Source organism: Temnothorax americanus, unplaced genomic scaffold (genome assembly GCF_048541705.1).
Source record: "Temnothorax americanus isolate GAGA-0224 unplaced genomic scaffold, ASM4854170v1 Scaffold15, whole genome shotgun sequence".
NCBI lineage: Eukaryota > Metazoa > Arthropoda > Insecta > Hymenoptera > Formicidae > Temnothorax > Temnothorax americanus.
This window is the reverse complement of record NW_027509286.1, coordinates 2108860-2129366: the sequence shown is the minus strand read 5'-3', so window position 1 is coordinate 2129366 and position 20507 is coordinate 2108860. Positions and strand designations below refer to the sequence as shown.

At 41.5% G+C, this 20507-nt stretch overlaps 1 protein-coding gene across 6 annotated transcripts in view; it reads left to right on the top strand.

Annotated features, from left to right (window-relative positions):
* Positions 1-19760, top strand: part of Ntan1 (N-terminal amidohydrolase 1) — a 48659-nt gene extending 28899 nt beyond the window's left edge. For 2 of the 6 annotated variants that reach the window (XM_077402133.1, XM_077402132.1), the window contains exons 3-8: positions 12926-13116; positions 14794-14859; positions 17214-17396; positions 17762-17970; positions 18246-18407; positions 18542-19760. In XM_077402133.1, coding sequence (XP_077258259.1) covers positions 12927-13116; positions 14794-14859; positions 17214-17396; positions 17762-17970; positions 18246-18407; positions 18542-18667 — 936 coding nt within the window. In that variant the 5' untranslated portion in view covers position 12926 and the 3' untranslated portion in view covers positions 18668-19760. Of the gene's footprint in view, positions 1-8747; positions 9409-9795; positions 9923-12925; positions 13117-14793; positions 14860-17213; positions 17397-17761; positions 17971-18245; positions 18408-18541 lie in introns of those variants that run through there. The other 4 variants (XM_077402135.1, XM_077402134.1, XM_077402131.1 and 1 more) reach the window with 4 other exon arrangements.
* Positions 19761-20507: the final 747 nt, after the last annotated feature.

Genomic DNA, 20507 nt, shown 5'->3' with positions numbered 1-20507 from the left:
CGCGATAACGACGATGCCGGGCAACGAGCCCGACGTCATCGGTCGGACTTCTCTTATCATCGACAGAATTCTCGGTTGTTGTGAGCGATACGGCGATCGATTTTTTATTGCCTGGGCATCGCTTCCGGGGTAATCTCGATTTCCCAACCCTTTGATGTTGTTTTGTTGGACGCATTTCTTTCTACTTCGACCGAGCAGTCTCGAGATATATTTGAACACTTTTACAGCGCATATATATTATCGTCATGTATCCCCATTTAACTTGTTTGTACAAAATACTCCAAGTCTAGTACGTCCTCTTCTAAATTCTAATCATGAATTTCTTAAATTTATAAATATAGAGCTGAATTTATTACAGATATTGTTTGGGAAATTATTGATATCAATTTTTTTTAATTTTTATATCTAAAAGCGATCTAATTTCAGATTAATTTTGCATTAAGGTAAAATTAAATATAAAAAAAAAACACTTTTACTATTTATTTATTATTCCAAACATTTTCTGCCTTTTCCAACCACATTTCCATATGAAAACCAGGCTAATTTGAAGTAGTTTTTCCTTGTCCAAACTAACGATGCAAAATTTCCTTGTTACAAAGAATAAAAAAACCAAGAAACTTTTCAAATTAAGTTTCAGGGATGAAAATGGATAAACGTCATTCTTTGTATAATTTTAAATACACGCTTCGCTTAACGAAAATACTTTAATGTTTAAAATTATAGAATTACTTGGAAAAAAAACGAACGAAAGTTAAAAGCTAAAAGTACATTGATTGAGAAGTTTACTAATGAGAAACGGTACGTTACGATGTACCTCGAATATCTTGTATAGCGGTAAGAACGAAGCTGTCTTTTTGCAAGTCACGTATTGCATGTCGTAAATCGATGCAAAGTGACCAATAAAACCGTGGCGGCCACATGCATCGCCCACATGCACCGGTAATGGACACGTGCGTTTTTCTAATTACCTGTACTCAAATCGCCCTAATCGCTCGCCGTCAGCCCGAACGCACTTGATGCCTCCTCGCCGTCTTTTTCCGTCTGGGTGGCGCAAGCGATTTGCCACGTGAATTAAACTAATAACGTAAACGGCCTTGAATTGCCCTTTATCTACCTCCAAATGCAAGGTTCTCCGTGTAAAAAATTCGACTTTTTCAATCAGCACCATTAATATTTTTTAGATCGTTCGTCGTTCGTATAATCGTTTTATCGCGATAAAAGTAAGCAAAAATATACGTCAGAAAGCTTCTAATTAAAATTAAAATTATCGGAATTGTTCTTTCTAAAAGGCAGACAGTAGGAATTGAATGAAATTATGTCGTAAATAATATTTCAATATGGAAACACGGCGCGATTTTATAGAGATTCTGGTATATTCTTATTTTCAAGCAATCGCAAAAGTCCTCCGCAGAAAAGTCTTTCCATCGGAAAGACAGGAACTCAAGAGATCGATAAATGATGTGGGAGAGACAGGGGCCCATTGATGCTGGGAACGTGTGTCCACCGACGAAAAAGAGAGTTTGCCGGACCGATGCCAGGTCGAACGGATAAAGGCATTATTGTCGATTGTCCTTTCACCAGCAGATCGGCGCGGCGGCTTATTCCGCCGAGTAAAAAACGCAACGAGCGATTTCCGTTCGCGATTTCTAATCGAACTGACGAACGGTACCGTCAGATTTCGTCGTCGAATGCGGAGTAAATTTATTAATTGTGCGATGTACACATAAATATGACGTAATGGGTAATTTTCACCGCGAATAATTTTGCATAACGATCTCGAAATGTCGACGATCGGGTCGCTGTGGCGGTGACCATACGTCGTGTCCAGTCCCCGCATACGGCGCGCTTAGTGATTAATTAACCGGTTTAATTAGACCCCTAATTACCACCAGATACGGATCTCGCCATCGGGATAATCAGGCTCGAGGACCGCGACCGCGAGACGACGTGTACGTATTATATACGGCATAGTGATGCCCGATACCGGGCATCTCGGTTACATCCGTCCGCGGCTATATCCCCTCGTGTTTCGAGACACTGGAGAAGACGTCATTTTAACGCGCATTAGAGTTTCCGCAACGTCCCCGTCCGCGGTCATCATTCACACTCTAATGAACGTGAAATCTCCGAGGCGCTATATACCAACGCGTCTCGTCCAACGAGAAAAAGAGCGTTTAAATCGGGAGCGATCTTTAATCCTTTCGCGTTAATCTTATTTTCAGCGTAAGATTTATTAATACGCACATACGTAGGATACACTCGATTTTAATTTTAACGATAGATTAAACGTAAGTCTCGCGACAGCTTTTACGATGATTAATATCCAAGCGTGTGTTGAGGCATTTATAAGTCTCGCATTTTCTACTGGATCAACAGAACACGGGCAACACGGTATCCAGAAAAGATGCCCGTGACTCTCGCGATACAAACTCTATCTTCGGGGCCGCCGGCGGAATCGCCGGCCATTAGAATACCGACATTGCGTGGAAAGAAGGTGACTCGCGAGGCATCCGTTTAATGGCTCTTTTGCACGCTTAAATAAATAACTGCGCACGGAATGTAATTGCGCCCGTGTGCGGGTACGTGGCACGAGTGATGCGTGTCGTGCGTGCATGCGTGCGCGTATGCGTGCGCGTGTATACGCGCCTAGAGTGCATCCTGCGAGTAATAGTCGCGCGAGGGAGGTAGAGGGAGGAAGAAACGGACACAAGAGTGCCTTCTGGTATGCACGGGTCTGTAAAATTACAATCTGAAAAGGACGGGGATCGCGGATAAATCGGCGTTTGTTCGCTGTCAGTCGCAGATTCGCTTGCGTTTACGCCTCTCGCGTGTATCTTCCTCGTAACCGATGGACGCGTAAGAGATGCGTGTCGGTGGATCGATGAATGTATGATGACAATCATTAGTCACGAATTTAAGACGATCCGTCTAAATTTGTAAAGACAGATACAGAAATCTTGACAGATTTATCTTTGCAGATTTAATCTTTTAGGGCTGATGTGTGTGTGGATGAAATTCTAATTGTGCACGAAGTTCGCTAAAGCGAGATACTAAAAATAGAGGCGGGAAGGCGCATTAAAACGAAATCGAAAGGTGAAAAAAAAATGCATACGAAGTTCGCTCGGATGTATCGGTTCTTCACCGGCCGCCGATCGACCCGTGCAAAAGCATCGTGAATTACCGGCGGTACGCTAACTTGCCCCCGCAGACTCTCCAGCACCTTCCCTCCCCCCTGCTTTCGATAGCGTTGCATTATGAAATAGCGTGCAACAAAGTTGCGCGGCGCTGCACCACCATTACCGCTAATTCCTTAAGTGAGCGATGCCTCGGCTCGATCGGGGGGCTTTTTCGTTGATCCTTTTGGATGAGAGTCTCCGCTCGCTCGAGGAGCCGGCATGGTGAACACGTCGATACGCGGTTATTAAAGCGATCTACTCCCGGATCATCGATCTCCTCCGCCTGGTTTTAATTACCTCGCGCTTTCCCCGCTCTCTCGATCGGAAGGATACTCTGAGTCGATCGCAATTAATTCGCGAGGATGCACCACTTCAGTTTTCTCGCCGCGATTTAAGTCTCGATCGTCGTGATTCGCCTTTATTTCCGCTGATTCAATTGGCCTCGACCTCCTTGGTCCCTTTAGCTGCGACATATTTCTGCGAGCATTGATACCTCTTCGATTGATTAGAAAGTGGAATCGGATTTTTATTTTCCGTCGAACGGGTCGTAATTGCAAAAGGATATGATAGTCTTTTTCGATTAAAAAAAAAAAACGCCAAGATCGCTTCGTGCGACTGTAGTAATTTTTTGTAGTTTGTTAAAAATAAAAGTAATATTAATTTTTTAGGCACAGAGAGCTTTTCTAATCGAATCGTAAATCGAGAAGCTATATTTATCTTCTTCGATCCCGCGGCGGGAACGTCGCGAAGAAATCCCGAGGATTTTCGGGATTCCCTCGGCGACTGGTACTGAATACGCGGAATCCCGCGTATCCCGAGCCCCGCCGCGCCGCCACGGCCTCTTAGAAAGGCCAATAATTAAGGTAATGGCTACTTTTCAAGTGGATTTCCGTGTGGCTCGATCCGAGCGGCCTCCTCCCGGTCGGCCGATTACGGTCACGAAGGGCCCCGCCATTTTGCTCTCAGGCCTCTTTCTGTCCTCTCTTTACCTTCTTTGTACCCCGAACGGGAATAGCTTCCTCTCGTCTAACTCCTCTGTCCATCCCCCTCAATAATTGTGTATACTCATCGCTGATTTTCGATCGATCAATATCGCCGTAATTCCATCCGCTCTTCTGTCGCGCCCCGGCGATTTTAAATCACGACTCGCGATTAAATCCGACGCGGATGAAATAATCTAAGCGAGGAAATTTTAAGGATCAACACATTTGTGCAAACTTTCTTTTAATTGCGTTATTATCGATATTTTAGCTTTTCTAGCCACTATAAGATAAATTTAGAAAGATATTATTTTAAGATTCAAAAAATATTGTCGAAGCAGTAACTAAAGATAAAGAACATTAGTTATATATAGCACTTCGATCTATCTGAATTATTTACGATCAACACGGATTTCGACATTATTCTGCGACACTTTTTAGCAATTTAGATAAATGATTGAGAGAGCGAATTACAGCGAGAAAGATTGTAAATTGTTTTTGAATACTCGCGAAGTGAGATAAGTTCGTTTTCAGACTAAGAATAATTGTCGCTCGCGCGTATATCTCAGAGATTCGATAAAATTCCCCCGCTGAATGAGAAGAACGAAATTTGATAATTCGCGAGCATTCGGGCTGACATATTGCAAGCTCGCCGCGAAATCGCTGTTTACGCTGACTTTTTTTTTTTAACTGCAAAGCCGATTTATCGAACCGGATTAGCCGCCGGAGCCAGTGAGTCGTCTTAACGGAACTGTATATATTTCGATCCTAAGGCTCCGCGGTGCTTATCTCTGCTCCAGATACTTGCGAGAAGACATTTATGCCCGACGCTATCTCAATGACTTTGCTTTCTCGATTTTTCTATCGCTCTCGTTTACATCGCATATGTATATGTATTATCTTCCGATGGTGCGAAGTAAAAACTCCCGGCGTTAAATCAAGCGAGACATTCAAAATAAGTGTTCTCGTTGCAGCGCATTACAATATAGAGTCTGGTTTTCTCCGCGACTGTCCCTCATTTAAAATTAAAATTAAGAAGTGTGAAGATTTATGAAGTCGTAAACCATTGAATTTTATTTCATTTCTTAATTTTAACGCAGAGAGAGTGAGAGAGAGAGAGAGAAGCATATTTCCCTTGCTATTATTTTCTATAATAAAATACGTGAGCGAAATGAGTAATGAATTCGCAAAAAAAAGAGAATCTGAACTCAAAAGCAAATGTCTCATTGCATAAAACGGTACGATTTCGACGATATGACACCGGCCATATGAAATCTGACCTCGTGTATCGAAAGCGAACACTCAGAAGATGACGGGAGGGAGATGACGATGACGACACGAGGACGAAGACGACGTAGAAATTCTACCGGCGCGGCGTGGCCGGCAATCTGATACAATGGATTTTGAACAGTGTAATTTTCGTCGGCACACAACAATGGCCATACCTACCTACCGCGCCATATAATCTCATCGTCCGCGCGCGCGGCGGTTCTAATTTTCCGCGCGTCATGGGAATCCTCGCTCTCGCGACTCGGCGCTCTCTCTCGAGTCTCTTGTCCTCGTCGCGATCGGAAGACCGCGTTTTTCTCTTCAATTTCAGGAAATTTTTACGAGCAGCGAAATCTCACTTCTAATCATTATTCTACAACAACGGTCGCATTCTATATCCAGTTGCGCGTAAAACACCGAATTCTAATGATACCAAATATCAGTTTTCATAGTGAATAATTGTAATTTGTACATGACAGATGATAAAGATCGATTGTTGTTAGACAATATTGACCAAATATAAAAAGAATTTAATTAAAAATTCAATTATAATATTTTATGGATTGTTTTCCTGATGTAACTTTGAACTTTGCACCACCAGAATAAATATTTTTTCTATGATTTATTGCCTTCTTCTTAATAAAAATTGTTATTATATATAAACATATATAATCGCGCGAATGGCATGTATTAATATAATTTTAAGTAACAATATGTTATATTGATTTGAAATTTTAATCGTGAAATTTTATTGAAACCTTTTACGCACATCTTTAACACGTACAGTCTCTAAAACATTAAAGTACCATAAATTAAATCAAATTTGATGTACAATTTTTTTTTTTCAAAATTGAAAATAACTTGGAACGAAGAGAATCAAGCATTTTCGAATCGGCTCTCATAGTATCCGATGCATCCGAGCTTCGCTTCGAACGCGATAAATTCAGTTCGCACATTTACACGGAAAAGTATACGGCCGGCATTAATCAGCGACGGCGAGTATCGAGTGTTAACCGTCCGAGAGGGTTAATATCTCCGTCCTTTCCTCGCGGCCAAAGAAATACTGCTCGACATCGCGGGGCGAGGCGAGGCGAGGCGAGGTGAAGCGGCGCAGGGTGAGAGCGCGCGGTCCTCTTGATCGTCGATCAAATCGATCCCCGCCGTAAATCGTTCGGGATCGATCCGGGGAACGAGGGGGCGTTCCGGCGAAAGAGTTGCTCCGCTTCTCCGTCCCGGTATCGTACCGGGCACCACCGCGATTCGTTCCGGCGAGGATCGCGGAAGATCCGCGCCCGAGATTCCGCGCCTTATAATCTGATGTAAAGGCATTTCTTTCCCCGCCCGTCCGTCTGTCGATCCGCGTCCGTAAGATCTCGTCGATAACGTTTCCTATACGCGGCCTAATCCCACCGTGTCGAGATGATATCGGCGTCCCCGAGGTCGCCCTCCGTCCACGTCGTTCGCGGCCTCCCTCGAGGGTGGCTGATGATTGTCTCGGGGTGGAGATCTCCGATCCCTCGATCACAGTCGCGATTACGCTCGGAAGGCTGTCGTTCGCGTTGTCACGACACTCGTTTGTACGGCAGGACTCCTCGCGTGGCAGCCGCGGTCTTTCGAAGGGTGAATCTTCTTAACCCCTACTTGGTATTTATTTGAAACGTCTCTTGACGGAATAAATTTTTATCTTAATGATCTTGTATTCCTATATTTGCGGCGGCGTCGCTTAAACTTCTTGTGCTTATGGACTCACATTAGGCTGTTTTCCAAGTGTCGTTGACGTCACGGGGTATAAAAAGGTGCGTCGCGTATTCCGAAGCGATTTTATCGACGCGCGACGGCTCGAATCGAACAAATACGGAATAAGTTTAAAAGGGGAAAGAAATTAACATAGGCTTAGGTAGACTAATGACTTGAGCGGTGCGATGCCACTGTTCAGATAGCTAAAAAGGAGAACGCGACTTCGTATATATTTGAATGGATTATTTCAAGTAGAGAGAGCCCAAGTCAACGCTTTAGAAATGAACCAACGGGGAGAAAGGGGAGAAAGAAAGCACCTCACTGCTTTTACGTCCAATACAATTCAATGCGTAAATCGAATAAATTGAATTATAATCAACAAGTTAAAATTTTATTGGGGTTTAACCGACGAAAAAATAAAATTGCAGCATTTTGCGGTAATCGTCGAACTAGACGCATCTGTTGCCTTATCCCGAGAATCAACGAAGATTAGGTAGAGTAGAGTTAGTTAATCGAAGTTATTTTACCTCAAGATCTTTCTTCGGCTACGATATAAAAAGAGTAAGAGCAAATAATGAGATAAGATTAGAATTAATCGCCGCCAGTAAAATCGAACCCCAAGCGCTCGATCAGAGGATAATCTTCTTTTTCTATTTAGACCACAGGTTTCGTTCGAGAATTTTACTCTATCACCAAGTGAGAGAAGTTGGTATTTATATCCCTTTTTATTCTTATTCCATGCGCGATCTTTAGTCCAGATTGAGTCTGCAGCTGCTTATTCAGGTCGTCCAGGTATCTCTCGCTTCTCATTGTGAAAATATATGCAAGTTGACCTCTGTTAATATATCTACATATATTCAGATGCTATCGTGTCGCCCGTTTCTCCACTCGGTCGCTTTTTCACGGAAAGAAAAGACTTTCAATACGCAGTCATCTACTATAATTATACTCGCCGGAAAGCTTCCAACGTCCAGCACCGTGGAACAATTCAGATCCTATTTCATTATTAAGTTTACCATTTCAAAATCCGTGTAAATAATTAGTATAATTTTGTGAATTAAATCTAATGTACAGACTTTTTTTGAATTTGTTACAAAATACTTTTATTCAATAATTATTATAACTTGTTTAAATGTTTGTCACCTGCTATCTTTTTCCGCTCATCAAATAATTCTACTACGTATTTTAATATCAACTTTTGGCTGCTAAGGCTAGTGAACGATGGCGTTTTTTGCGTGAGTTTGATTTGCAGTGATCTAAACTTTTCGACTACCCCGTAAACCTGCTCCCACGAAACACCGCACCAGTCGGCCGGCCACCGGCGCAAACAGAAAAAGTTTTTTAAAAAAAGGAAAAAGAAATAAAAAAAAAAGTGGGGCCGAGGCGATTTCGATTCCTAAGCCCTGCCGACAGAGCCAAACATGTTATTTTCTCGTTCGCGGAGCCCCGATATCCGATCGACCGGCCGGCCCGGATTGGTCCCTCTTGGATTTTAACCCGTCCCACCGCGTCCACGAAGCCGTCCAATCGCCGCGCCGGCTGATAACAGAGGCCATAATTAACGCGACTTGTTAATGAGCGCCGGGACAGTCGACGACGACTTAATGAAAACTGCGCGGACGAATTTAGTCGCGGCTCAGCTAGATCTTGAATCGACGCTCGTGAGATCGACGCGAGATCATCCCGTTTTGTCGTTTCGGCTGCGTCTCTATAAGCCGGAAGTGATTGCGCGTTCAAAATATCCGGCAGAAACTCCGAAATCCGGGATTTGTTTTGTCACGGAGCGTCACGCGATCGATTCACAGACAGTGCGATTGAGAGCAAATCGCATTAAGGTGCGGACCGAATGATTTCTGATTCTTAATCTCCGTAATACCGAGGATCAGCGTAGCTTAAAATCGCGATAAATCGGTAGGATCGAGATGCTTCTTGAAATGACAACGCTCGTGCAAACGTACGATGGAAGATATTTGTGAATTTGAGAACATTGCGTGAGAGAAATATCGGCTGATAATAAAAGTGAGAAAGAAAGTTGTGTTAAAATTTTTTCTCGATGAAAGCTTGTAGAATTCTAATAACGGAACGTTTCGATAGCTTAGTGTAACAAGGACTGTAAGTTTGAATAAAGAGACGCATATTCCTGCATGAAAGATACATCGAGTGCTATTTATATATTATCCCATTGCACCTGAGCGCAATCGTTACGGATAGATTTTATTAGAAGAAAATCCATTTAAAAAAGTAAGGTGAGTTGCTGTCAGGTCGTAGAATGAGATACGCAAGTTATTTACACGTCGTATAATGATAGTTTAAATAAACTAATATTTAATCTCGGTTTCGATAAACCCATGATCCGTTGATCGTTCTCGTCTTTTGTTTATCATGCACCCTAACGTATTATAAGTTATTTGATTTCGACGCAATCCGTCCGATAATCGTGTGATAATAGCACGTACAAACAGCGTGCCGCAATACGCCTGTTATTGATGCGATATCGCACCGCGAGAAATTGATATAATAATGTCGCGACATGATAATTCGCGTGTCTGAGTGGTTTTCCCTGAATAATATTCATAACATAAAACAACCACGTACATCGTGTGCACGGATGTCACCGCGCGATAGTGTCGGTTTCTCGCGAATTATGCGTCAGCATAGCCGCAGCCTCCACGTGACAGTTCGCGATCGGAACCGAGCGACACAGCCGCACGTTCGTCTCATTATTATACGAACAACCGCCTGTGACACAATTAATCACACGTAAGCTGTCTCTCCTGCGGCGTGCAATAATTACGGAGACGAGAGTATTTCGTGCCGCGTATTTCTTGCGTTTCGTTTAGCGTGTCACTCTTAATTTCGCTAAAACTACGCGTTTAAGTACCAAACGCTGCTTTTCCGGCATGATAGTCCATTTCGTGAGAAACGCTAGAAAGATAATTATCGCGTAAGCCAAAGTTTGCGAGGCAATTATTTTAAAACGAAAATATCGTTCTGACAATAAGAAATTGAGAAATTTATCCGAGACTTTTAGCAGCGAAATTTCGGCGTTTTATTTTCCGTTAATTTTACAATTTTTGCAAAGTATGCCACGTGAATGGAAGTTTCAACTGTAATATATATATCCAGAAATAAAATAGCAAATTGTAATAAAATAAGAAGAAGGGTTTGACGCTAAATGGATGGAGCTGATGTGCTTTGCATAAATCTCCAAAAATTCTAATTACCTCGTTGAGTCCGTTGCAACTCAACAACGGAGCAAATGGAGGTTTTTCACGCGGCGTATACATCACTTATGGAACGAATCGCGCAACACAAAAGTTGCTCCAGCGAGCAAGCAACGGAGCGGTATGCATCGCATGTCGCACGCCGTATAATTAAGCCGCGATATTTCCACCGAATACAAAACATGCAATTATCTCATCCGGATTACAGTACCGCGCTCCCCTAATACCGAAACTTACGCGGCTCGCGGGTAAGATACCGCCGGGCTGGTCGCTGCAATTTTCCGTTCCTTCGTTTCTAGAGCGGCGCGGAGAGAACGCGAGATATAATTACGGATCTTATACAGGGGACAGCCATTGAAGTCGAGTTAACCGCTAGCATCGCGAATGCAAAGTGCACGCGCGTACTTGGGATTTATTCCAAGTACGCATGAAACTTACGCGTTCGCGTGTTCCTTAATTAATCCTCTAATTTACGCCAGTCTGTACGTCCTCGCGGCAACCTGAAAGATTGATTGTAATTTGCACCTTCGCGTCGCGTTATGATAATGACGAACAAATAATCGCAATGCGTCGTGATTGAAGAAATAATAGATTTATTTACAGCGTATACGCGTGGTTAAATTTTACAGACATTTTTCATAGCGTATTACAGTTACGCTATGAATAAAAATTGAAAATTGTCGCGGAGAAGTGATACGAGTGGCTTTGCCGTCACGCGTATTTCTGCGCGTTCGCAGAAGCAGCTGCACGACACGCGGATCGTAGGGATCTATTTTAGTCCTTGCCACGAATCGCGCCGCACACGGAGGACGCCGCGCCGCGACGAGTTTTTGCGAAAACCTCATATTTCTCGTGGCGTTCCTTTCATTCTGCGAGCGCCGTCGACATAATTGACGATTATTCTGCATTTAAACGCGTGGCGCGCGCGCGCGCTTTTCGCAGAGCCTGTCTCGTTTTTTTTTCTTACTAATAAAAGAAAACATGTTTCTTGTCATCCTTGCGCGAACTCTTGCCAACCAGGATCGAAGGAAGATCGATGACGATCAATCATCGATGCTTTAATTAGCGAGGCGATGATTTTTTGATTAATAACACAACTCGGCAATTTATATTAATAAAAAGACATGGGGAGGGTGCGCGATTAGAGTTTTTAAAGAGACACTTGTCATCCAAGTTGTCTTGTTTGGTAATTGGATTTTGTTTTGTCGAAGATTTTTTTTAGATTTAACGTCGATATTACAACACGAAAAAAAAGGATTATAGCTGCTACTATATAGCAAATCTAGTTGTAAAATATGTATAACATTTTTTGCAGCAAGAGCAATATTTTTTTACAGCGAGAGGTATAATTTAGCAATAGTAACAAAACAGTTCTTAAAGTTTTGCTACTATTGCTAAATTATAGCTCTGCTGCAAAATAGCTAATCCTTTTTTCCCGTGAATTAATAATGTCAGTGTTATAATATCGAATAAAGCAACATAATAGATGACATAGTAAAAAATCGTGTGTATAGCGGTCCATATGTTAATTGAAATTACGTTTTATTTTTAACTGTGTAAGTTAAGTCGTTGAGGTTGAGTTTAATGTTGCAATTTGTTTAAACAACGGCATTTGCTGTCGCGATTGTTAACACTACTAATGACTGCGCCCGGTACCGACAATGCGATCTCGAGTCCGATACTTTACCCGACTTTGTCGCACAATGCCCAGTCTCGATCGTGTATGCGAGATATGCTTGAGGACCTCATTGTTAAGATCGAAATACGAGGGTAATTTACCCTCGTACGAGCGAATTTACCACTCGATAAGCCAGACGTGCAACACACCCGCCTTTTGCGTCGCGCGACGGCTACTTTGCTTTATACGGTTGCCGTAAATTGATTTTAATGATCCGCCGGTTGTGATTTATCACGCGAGATCACGTACAACCGGGCCAGTCACTTTGCAAATGACTTACAGGGAGGTGTACGCCCCAAGTAGAACGAGAACGACCGCGTTTCGATCAGAAACCTTTGATCGGCCTTAATTTTTTGACTAGACGCAATAATTTCGCCAGGATTATTGCAATTTGAAGTGCGATGATTGCCGCTAACTACCACGTTGCGAGAATCAAGCTGCGCTTATATTCGAGGCGTTGCATTAACATATTTTTTATACGATAGGATAAAGATGGGGAGAACGAAGGAGATACGTATAGACAATCGCGGAGGAATTTATGAGATATACGTTTTTTCAACGCACTTCTCGGACAAATTTGAACTTTGCCCGATAAAGAAATCTCGCGTCGTCGGCGATTTCTAAGATCACGTGCGTCAATGGAGGAATAAAATGGGAATTAAACGGCGAGGAATGGCCGTCGCTGCGGCATAAATTATTAATCGTTCGCGAGCGTATTGTTCCGCGGAATTAATTTCATGCACGTTGAACGTGTGCGCGACGTGCGCGCGCGTCGTCTTTCAGTGCGCAACACCTCAAGCGCGATAAAACGTTTGTTTTTCTATCTCGCTGTATATAATCGCTTTCGTTTCGCTTTCGCAGGATGGTGCTGGTGGTGGGCGGGGTGGTTCTGCAGGAAGAGATTCCTGCGGACAGCAGGTCCTTGTACGCGGCCCATCCGGTGTACCGCGAGAGCGCGGCCCAGCTGCACTCGATGCCGGCGAAACTCGTGGGCCCGGTGGGCCTCCTCTACGTTCAACAACGAGAAATGGCCGCGACGCTGCCGCACGACAGTAAGTGCAGCGCATCTCGATGCGCCGCGTCAAGCTGGATCCAAGAAAATGAAACAGCGGACGAACGAACAACTTGCTTCAATGAATGCCAACATCGGCCGCCGGCAAACGTTTTTTCGCGCTCTTTCCTTGATCTGGATCCAGCTTTAAATGAACCAATTTTGAGGACAGAGCAACTTAGATAAATTCAGAGACTATCCTCGTGAATTTCATGGAGTATCATACAAACAAATGTAATTAAAAAAAAAAAAAAGATTTTATGGTCAAGTCATTGCGTCGTAAAATAAGGCCACTCTTTTCATGTATTTTAAAGTAACAAAATTTTTCCAATAATTATGTTATTAAAATATGCGATAAAATTATTAAATAATGCTTAAAAGTCAGAGAAATATACTAGTAAATATACTTGACTACTATTTCAAAGATGCAATTTTTTTATATATAGATAGAAATAATGAGATTCAGCTATCATTATTCTACACCATCTGTATCAAATGCGTCTATATGGTTTTGTTCTAATTCTTCTTTTTATTTTAAAATCAGGTATCTTGCTTTCATTTTTTCCTGAAACGTTTATTACACTGTCGCTCACAAAAATGTGTGTATGACGTGCATGTAAATGTATGTAAGTGTCCGGCAGTGGCGGCAGTCCATTGAGCTCGGATCCATGGGTTCGCTAGACCCAAATGACTGCGCGGATCAGTCGTCCCTGCGCGGGAGAGAGGAACGTAATCTTCTCGAAAAATAATCTCGGTACCTATCAGAGAGAATATGTTACTGATGCAATAGTCACGCGATCTCCTGGTTATCTCTTAAAGAGATATCGAGTGTTACCGGTTACTTTTGCCGCGATATCGCGGGATTGACGCAACTCGTCAACGTACCATATAGCTGTGATTGCGCTTAATTATGAGAACAGAAAAAAAAGAAACAGCCGCGCGCGAGTGATAAATCAACCGGATGCCGGGCATTATTTTGCGCGTTATCGGACACAACTGTAAATTATAGTCCAATTTTTCTGATGGTGTAACTTTCAAAAATAACCGAGATTCGTTATTATGCTGCAATAACAACGGTGCGGTAAATCTCGTAACGAGACGTATCTTTCCACGTGCTTCGCTGGATAAATCTGGTAATGCTTCGCAATGGGAGGTTTTCTTATCTTTTTCTCGGAATGTATAATAAATCTTTATCAGCAATTTTTGTCGCATAAAAACCGACCGTTATTCTCGTGCGTAACGTAGCATAATATAGTGTAGCATTTTATGTTACAGATGTGTGCTAAATCGACAAATTGTGCACACGTAGCTAAATTATCTTAATTTTTTTTAAAAGAAGAGCATATTTTTAATTTTACAATTTTTGCGACGCGTGACGTGCAATAAACATTTGTGAAAAGATAGAAGCGATATTGAACTTGATTTAAGAATAATAAGAGGAATACGAGCAAGAACGCGTTGTTTCTTTTGCGATATCGTGAAATATCTTAATACCTTTCTCCGTAGAATAACCATCGGCAAAGGTACGTTTGAAACACGAAAAAATGTTTCTTATATAATTATGGAAAGTCCCTGCACCGTATCGCAATAATCCTATAACAATCCGCAGAGTCTTTCGAAGCACCACCGCGCCGTATATTCGCTCCTCCGTAACGATTATTCCTTTTTCCCTTCGCAGAGAACGTGAGCATCCTCGGTTCGGACGACATGACCACGTGCATAATCGTTGTCGTCAGGCATTCCGGTGAGTATATTTGAAAGTACAATCGTGCTCATTATAAAATAGCTGCCGGTTGCATATAAATGGCCGCTTGCGGCACGACAATGAAAAGAAAAAGAGGTCGGAATAACGCAATGACAAAGCGCGACTGCAGTTTGATCGGTATCGCGTCGTTGGAAAATATTTAATATACGAAACAGAGAGATCTCAGTATCACCGATCTTAATATATTTTTGGACGAAGTTGAAATCGATTTTTAATAAAGAGGGCTTCTTCTTTAAGATTTTTATGTATATTGCACGTGTTTTATATCAAAGATTTGAGAAAGTTATTACAGTTATTTGTTTAAATATCAGAAGCCTAATTTGCGCGAAGATTTTTATTTTAAAGTCAATTGTAATTCTTTGAAATTATTTTTGTTCTGGGATTTTATAGTTAAAAAAAAAATAGATTTTAAATCAATTTAAATTAATGTTAAATTATATAATAATAACTGATGCCAAAATATCAATGAAAATATAAGCATCTCATTTGGAAGTCATTTTATGAGAAAATTGCAAAACAGTTTTTATTGTTGGTATAGATTTTTGAAAGTGTTAAGGAAAGGAAATAAGTAAAGAGTCGAGAGAAAAAAAGACAGGAAATTCATTTACAGTCTGCTTGTCTCGGACTGTAAATTAGTCGCGGAGCTAACGAGCAAAAACTTGTAAAAAATATCGCTAAACGAGAACCTGACGTCCGCGATCGTCTTTGGACTTTCCGTTATATCGCTTTTTATTTCCTTTGTCCCGGCACAAAAAAGATTTTACTTCTCGTTCGCACGATCATTGACTTCTTCGTGATATAACGACTAACGTAACGCGCAAAATGCGAAACGCCACTTCTTTCGCAAAGACGAACCGTTTTAATAGAACCAGTTCTGCCATTCGAACTGGATGGAAAAAGTACTCTGATTCAGCTTACGATTCACGTTCATATTACGAAGTCATTTAAATGCCTTGCCAATCCTATGATATCAAGTTTAAAGAGCTTCGGGGAAATAATTGCGATTTATGGTTCATAAAACTAAAACGACGAGCTCTACTTGCGCAATTTTCCACACACACACACACACATAATGTCGTTTCTTAATATCAGCAATAAGGTATGTACAAGTAAGAACATGTTATAATCTCGCGTGTTCTCGTGGGCGCAAAAAATTTATTCAAATTATCATACGACTATTTTTTAAGCGTATTTCGTCACTTTGATATTTATAACCGATACAAATCATAGGAACTTCTTAGATCTCCGAACGATAACGCGTATTGCAAAGAGCTCCTATTACATTATATTATATTTCTCAACGAAACCGTCGGATAAGTTTCCCTTAGCTTTCTCCTGTTGAGACGATAGTACATCGCGACACGAGCTGGGTGTCTCCGATCGTCTTAAGGTTGCGCGTGAATAACGACCGTGGTATAGAAAGCGACTGCGAAAGTACGTAATTAAGTAACAGTTTGCGATATAAGAGTCCTTTTGTCGCGAGCTCTTTTCGTCGACTCGTTGCTTTGCCATCGTGCAACAGTCGATCGAAATTTATTGCGCTCAGAATTTATTGTTGTAAAAATTTGTTACTATTGCCTTTGTTTGTTTGTTTATTTTTTAATTAATAAATGTAGGCAATTTATGATGCGTCAATCGCATATCTTTAAAAATCTCTTTTAACATTGCAAAAACATTCTCACGTGTTTCCAATCGTTACTTTTTGTTCCATTTTGTTCTTATCCTTAAGGCGACGACCAATTGCATATCTAACGAACCGTGATTAACTCTGGAAGCGCGATGCTCTGAGAGGACTGATCAGTTTGTTTGCGATAATTACTGGCCTGGTAGCGATATTTAAACACTTGAAAACTGATTTCCCTTTTAATCGGCATGTTCTTTCCGAAAGGGAGAAGGGGTAGAAGAGTAACGAGCAGTCACAAAAAGATAATAGCGCGCAAGCGGTGATAACTCATCTCATTTGACCGTTTTAATATTTCTTTCGATTGATCTTTTCAGCAACGATAAATACGCAATTAAGCTCGTTGATCAATGACGTGAATAGTAATGATAATTCATAAAAGTAACAATACAAAGTTCATCCGGTGCATCGCACCGAGAGTAATTCGCAGGCGGATATATTCGTTATTAATATAAATATTTTACGTTCAAGAATAATTTTGGATAAAAATGACGCTTAATATGTGCCCTATTTTCATATAATAAAGAAAAATAATAAAATAGTAATAATTTTTTAAAATAATTATATATAACCGGCCGTAATAAATAACTAGTCGGTGTGCTTGGCTTTAATAAGGACTGCGAATATCGCGTTTTCGAATGTTGGATTTCAGGCTCGGGCGCCGCCGCTCTGGCGCACCTTGACGGCTCTGGAACGGAAGATGCCGCGGCGGCAATAATCCAGAAGGTAACGGAACTCGCCCTCGGATATCCCGAAGGTCGCCTGGAGCTGCAGTTGGTCGGCGGCTACTCCGATCCGAGAAACTATTCCGAGGAATTATTCTACAATATACTTTGTACGTAAAAATCTATTTCTTATGCGGCATTCCTATTATCTTAAGACTCGGAGAATCTTATTTTTAATCTACATATATAAATTAGCATAGAAATAATTATGCCTATTCTATTCCTGTTTTCATTCGTAAACACATCCACTTCAATCATTTACTTGCTTTGTTCAAAATGGACTAAAAAAATAAGCTAAACGGAATAGAACTCAATTTTCATGTCACGATATTATGTTTCCTAGAACATTCAATCAAAGTTAGACTGAAATTAATTATATTTATAGAATTATATCCAAAAATAGAACGAAATTGCCGCCTTCGACTTCGTCTATCTATATCTATATAGGATGTTAACCGACCCGATCGTCTTCTAGCCGCATTTCACAAGCAACCGGTGGAGATCGATCTAACGCTGTGCTGCGTGGGCGAGTTGAACACCACCGTGAGAGGTGGGATTCACTGGCCGTTGATCTACGGTATCGGGCTGAACGTGAAGACCGGCGAGATCTTTCCCGCGACTTTCCCCGACAAGGGTCCAGATCAGGCACTGAGGTGCGCCAGACAATTGACCGGGGGTCAGCAGGTGCGTGTACGCAACTTTGCATTAACATTAACGACACACTATTGCAGCTGAACGAGACTAATGGCTTACAATTGAAACAAGAAAAAATTAAAACTTGATAATCCCACAATCTACAAAAAAATATCAAGTACTAGTATTAAATGAAATATAATAACTCACACACACACACACACAATTGATTAATGATATTAAATAAAATATAGTCTATTAAGCGCGATATTTTATTTAACGCATTCCGTTGAGACTGTACGTGTATATTCTGTCCACGTGCACAGGTTTTGGACATATACGATTGCGCCTTGGGATTACTTAGAATCGGCCCGTTTAACTACGACCCCCTGCGCGGCGTGGATCTCTGGCTGGCGCAAACCGATCAGTTCATCCTGCAGCATCTGTCCACGTCACCGGAAGTGGAGCAACCGCATTTCGTATCGCAGGTAACGCCCGTTCGAAACGCTATGGGACATCGTTATCGTTAGTTCCTCGAGGAGATAGAAGGCATTGAGCGATAAATCGAATTGCGCCGCGTTTCCCCACGCATCGTTAAGCAGCGACGAAATTTCTGTTTCAGGTGCGGGCGACGCTCAAGTATATCCAAGACAATCAATTTCCGGCAGTCACCGTTTTCCGAGATAACAGACCTCATTACTACCGTCGGGACGAAAACACCGGTGTCTGGCAGCCGATACGATATTAAAGGTTCAACAAGCCGCAGATTCGGTTAGGGCTTGCGCGGTGATTGTTTGATGAAATTTTTTTCGAGTGACACGAAGTATAATATTAAATTGCGGGTCGACGAAGAGCGTACGGGGAGAGAGCAGGACGATCAAACCGTAGGAATTTAAATCAATTAGTCGAATTTGGTGCTGCGCCTTCTAGAGATCGCGGTGTCTTTGCCGGAGTTGTTTATAAGTGTCCTAATGAGCCCGTTTTGAAAAAAATCGACTCGCATTTACGATTGGCGAGGCAAATTGCGGAAGTCGGCGTGCAATAATTGCAGCCCCTTCGTCGGCTGGCAATTATCTGTGATCGACAAGAAAAGGACATCCCGATCGGGAGGAAGCCGTGGGATCGAGTATCGATCGAAGCGGTCGTAATCAGCGCGTTGGTCGATGCCTTAAGGCCTGCTCACACCGGAAGACGTCTCGCAAGCCGTATCGAAGCCAAGATTAACATTTGGATATGCATTACCGAATGCGATTTGTAATATTTGCAAATAAAATTATCGAAGAGCGTATAGTTTACTCTATTGTCGTGGAGTGAGCTACGAGAAAATAAAATGTGAAATGAAAGTAATTTTTCGATAAACGATTTTCCGAAAATTTTAGTATGTATTATTCTGCATTGGAACGCAGATAATGCATATTTTACTTTATCGTACGTTTTATATATACTCGATAATACTTTTTTCCAAATGATGTAATACATAAGAAATTGTTCCCGTTGTGCAATTATCGCAGAAGTTTTAGATAATTTTATCGAAATTGTTTTAGATAAATTTTTACGGAAGATTAAGGTTTAATTCTTCAATTAAAGAAGAGAAAATAAAGACAGCTAATAATAACGCGAGTCATATTGCAGATATTAAACGATTCGTTCTTTCTTAAATTTAATTATATACAAAGGATATATTAACCGTTAATTAAAGACTTTTTAATTATGGGCTATTGTAAGAAATTTTGTGAACGACAAAAAACTGCCGCAGCGCAAGCGACTGAAACAATAATCGAACTTAGATTTTGGAAAATCTTACAAAGAAAAAAAAAGAAAAAAATTTTCTAAAACATGCACATATGAACATCTTTCTCTATTGCGCACATTCACTTTCTGTATATACCTTAAAAGTAATATGCACGCATTCGCATTAGCATGCGGCACACGACAACTTCAGTTGTGAATAGGCCTATATGCGCTGAATATATTGGCATTGTTGAATTTTATCTTTTTGTTAGATGCTTACGTGGTCGATTTTTGGTCGTTATTATAAGGTGTTATTAGTCGTACGCGATCGTTATTCCATCGTTGAACGTCTCCGTATTACTAACTTTCTTCGTTGCCAGAATTTGGCGCGCATTTGGCGCTAAATACAACTCATTTCTGTCTTTACATCACATGTGCAATCGTCGTAACTAACTCGATAGAGAATCCCATTTGGTGCTAAACGCGCGACTGAAAGTACGATTCTACGTACACGCGCGAGGACGCTTGTCCTTTTTTCTCTTCCTTCCGGTTTCGTTCTTTCAGCCGGATCGCGAGAGTTCAAGCAACGAATAATTCCGTACTTGCCATAATAAAAGGAAGAAAGTTAGACGAAAGGTAGAGGCGAAGTAGAAGAGATGATGTGTATATATAATATTTTCAGGGTTGTGCCCGAGTCTTTCGGGTGAGGGAAAGTTCCTTTGCCTCGACGCAGTTGGTTCCGCGAGGGAACGCGAATCCTTCCGAAAATTCATCGGATTAGTAATCGTGTACGAGCCGTTGACGTCTCGCGGAAATTTTACCGGGAAAGAGACATCTCTTTCAACCCTTTAGAACGC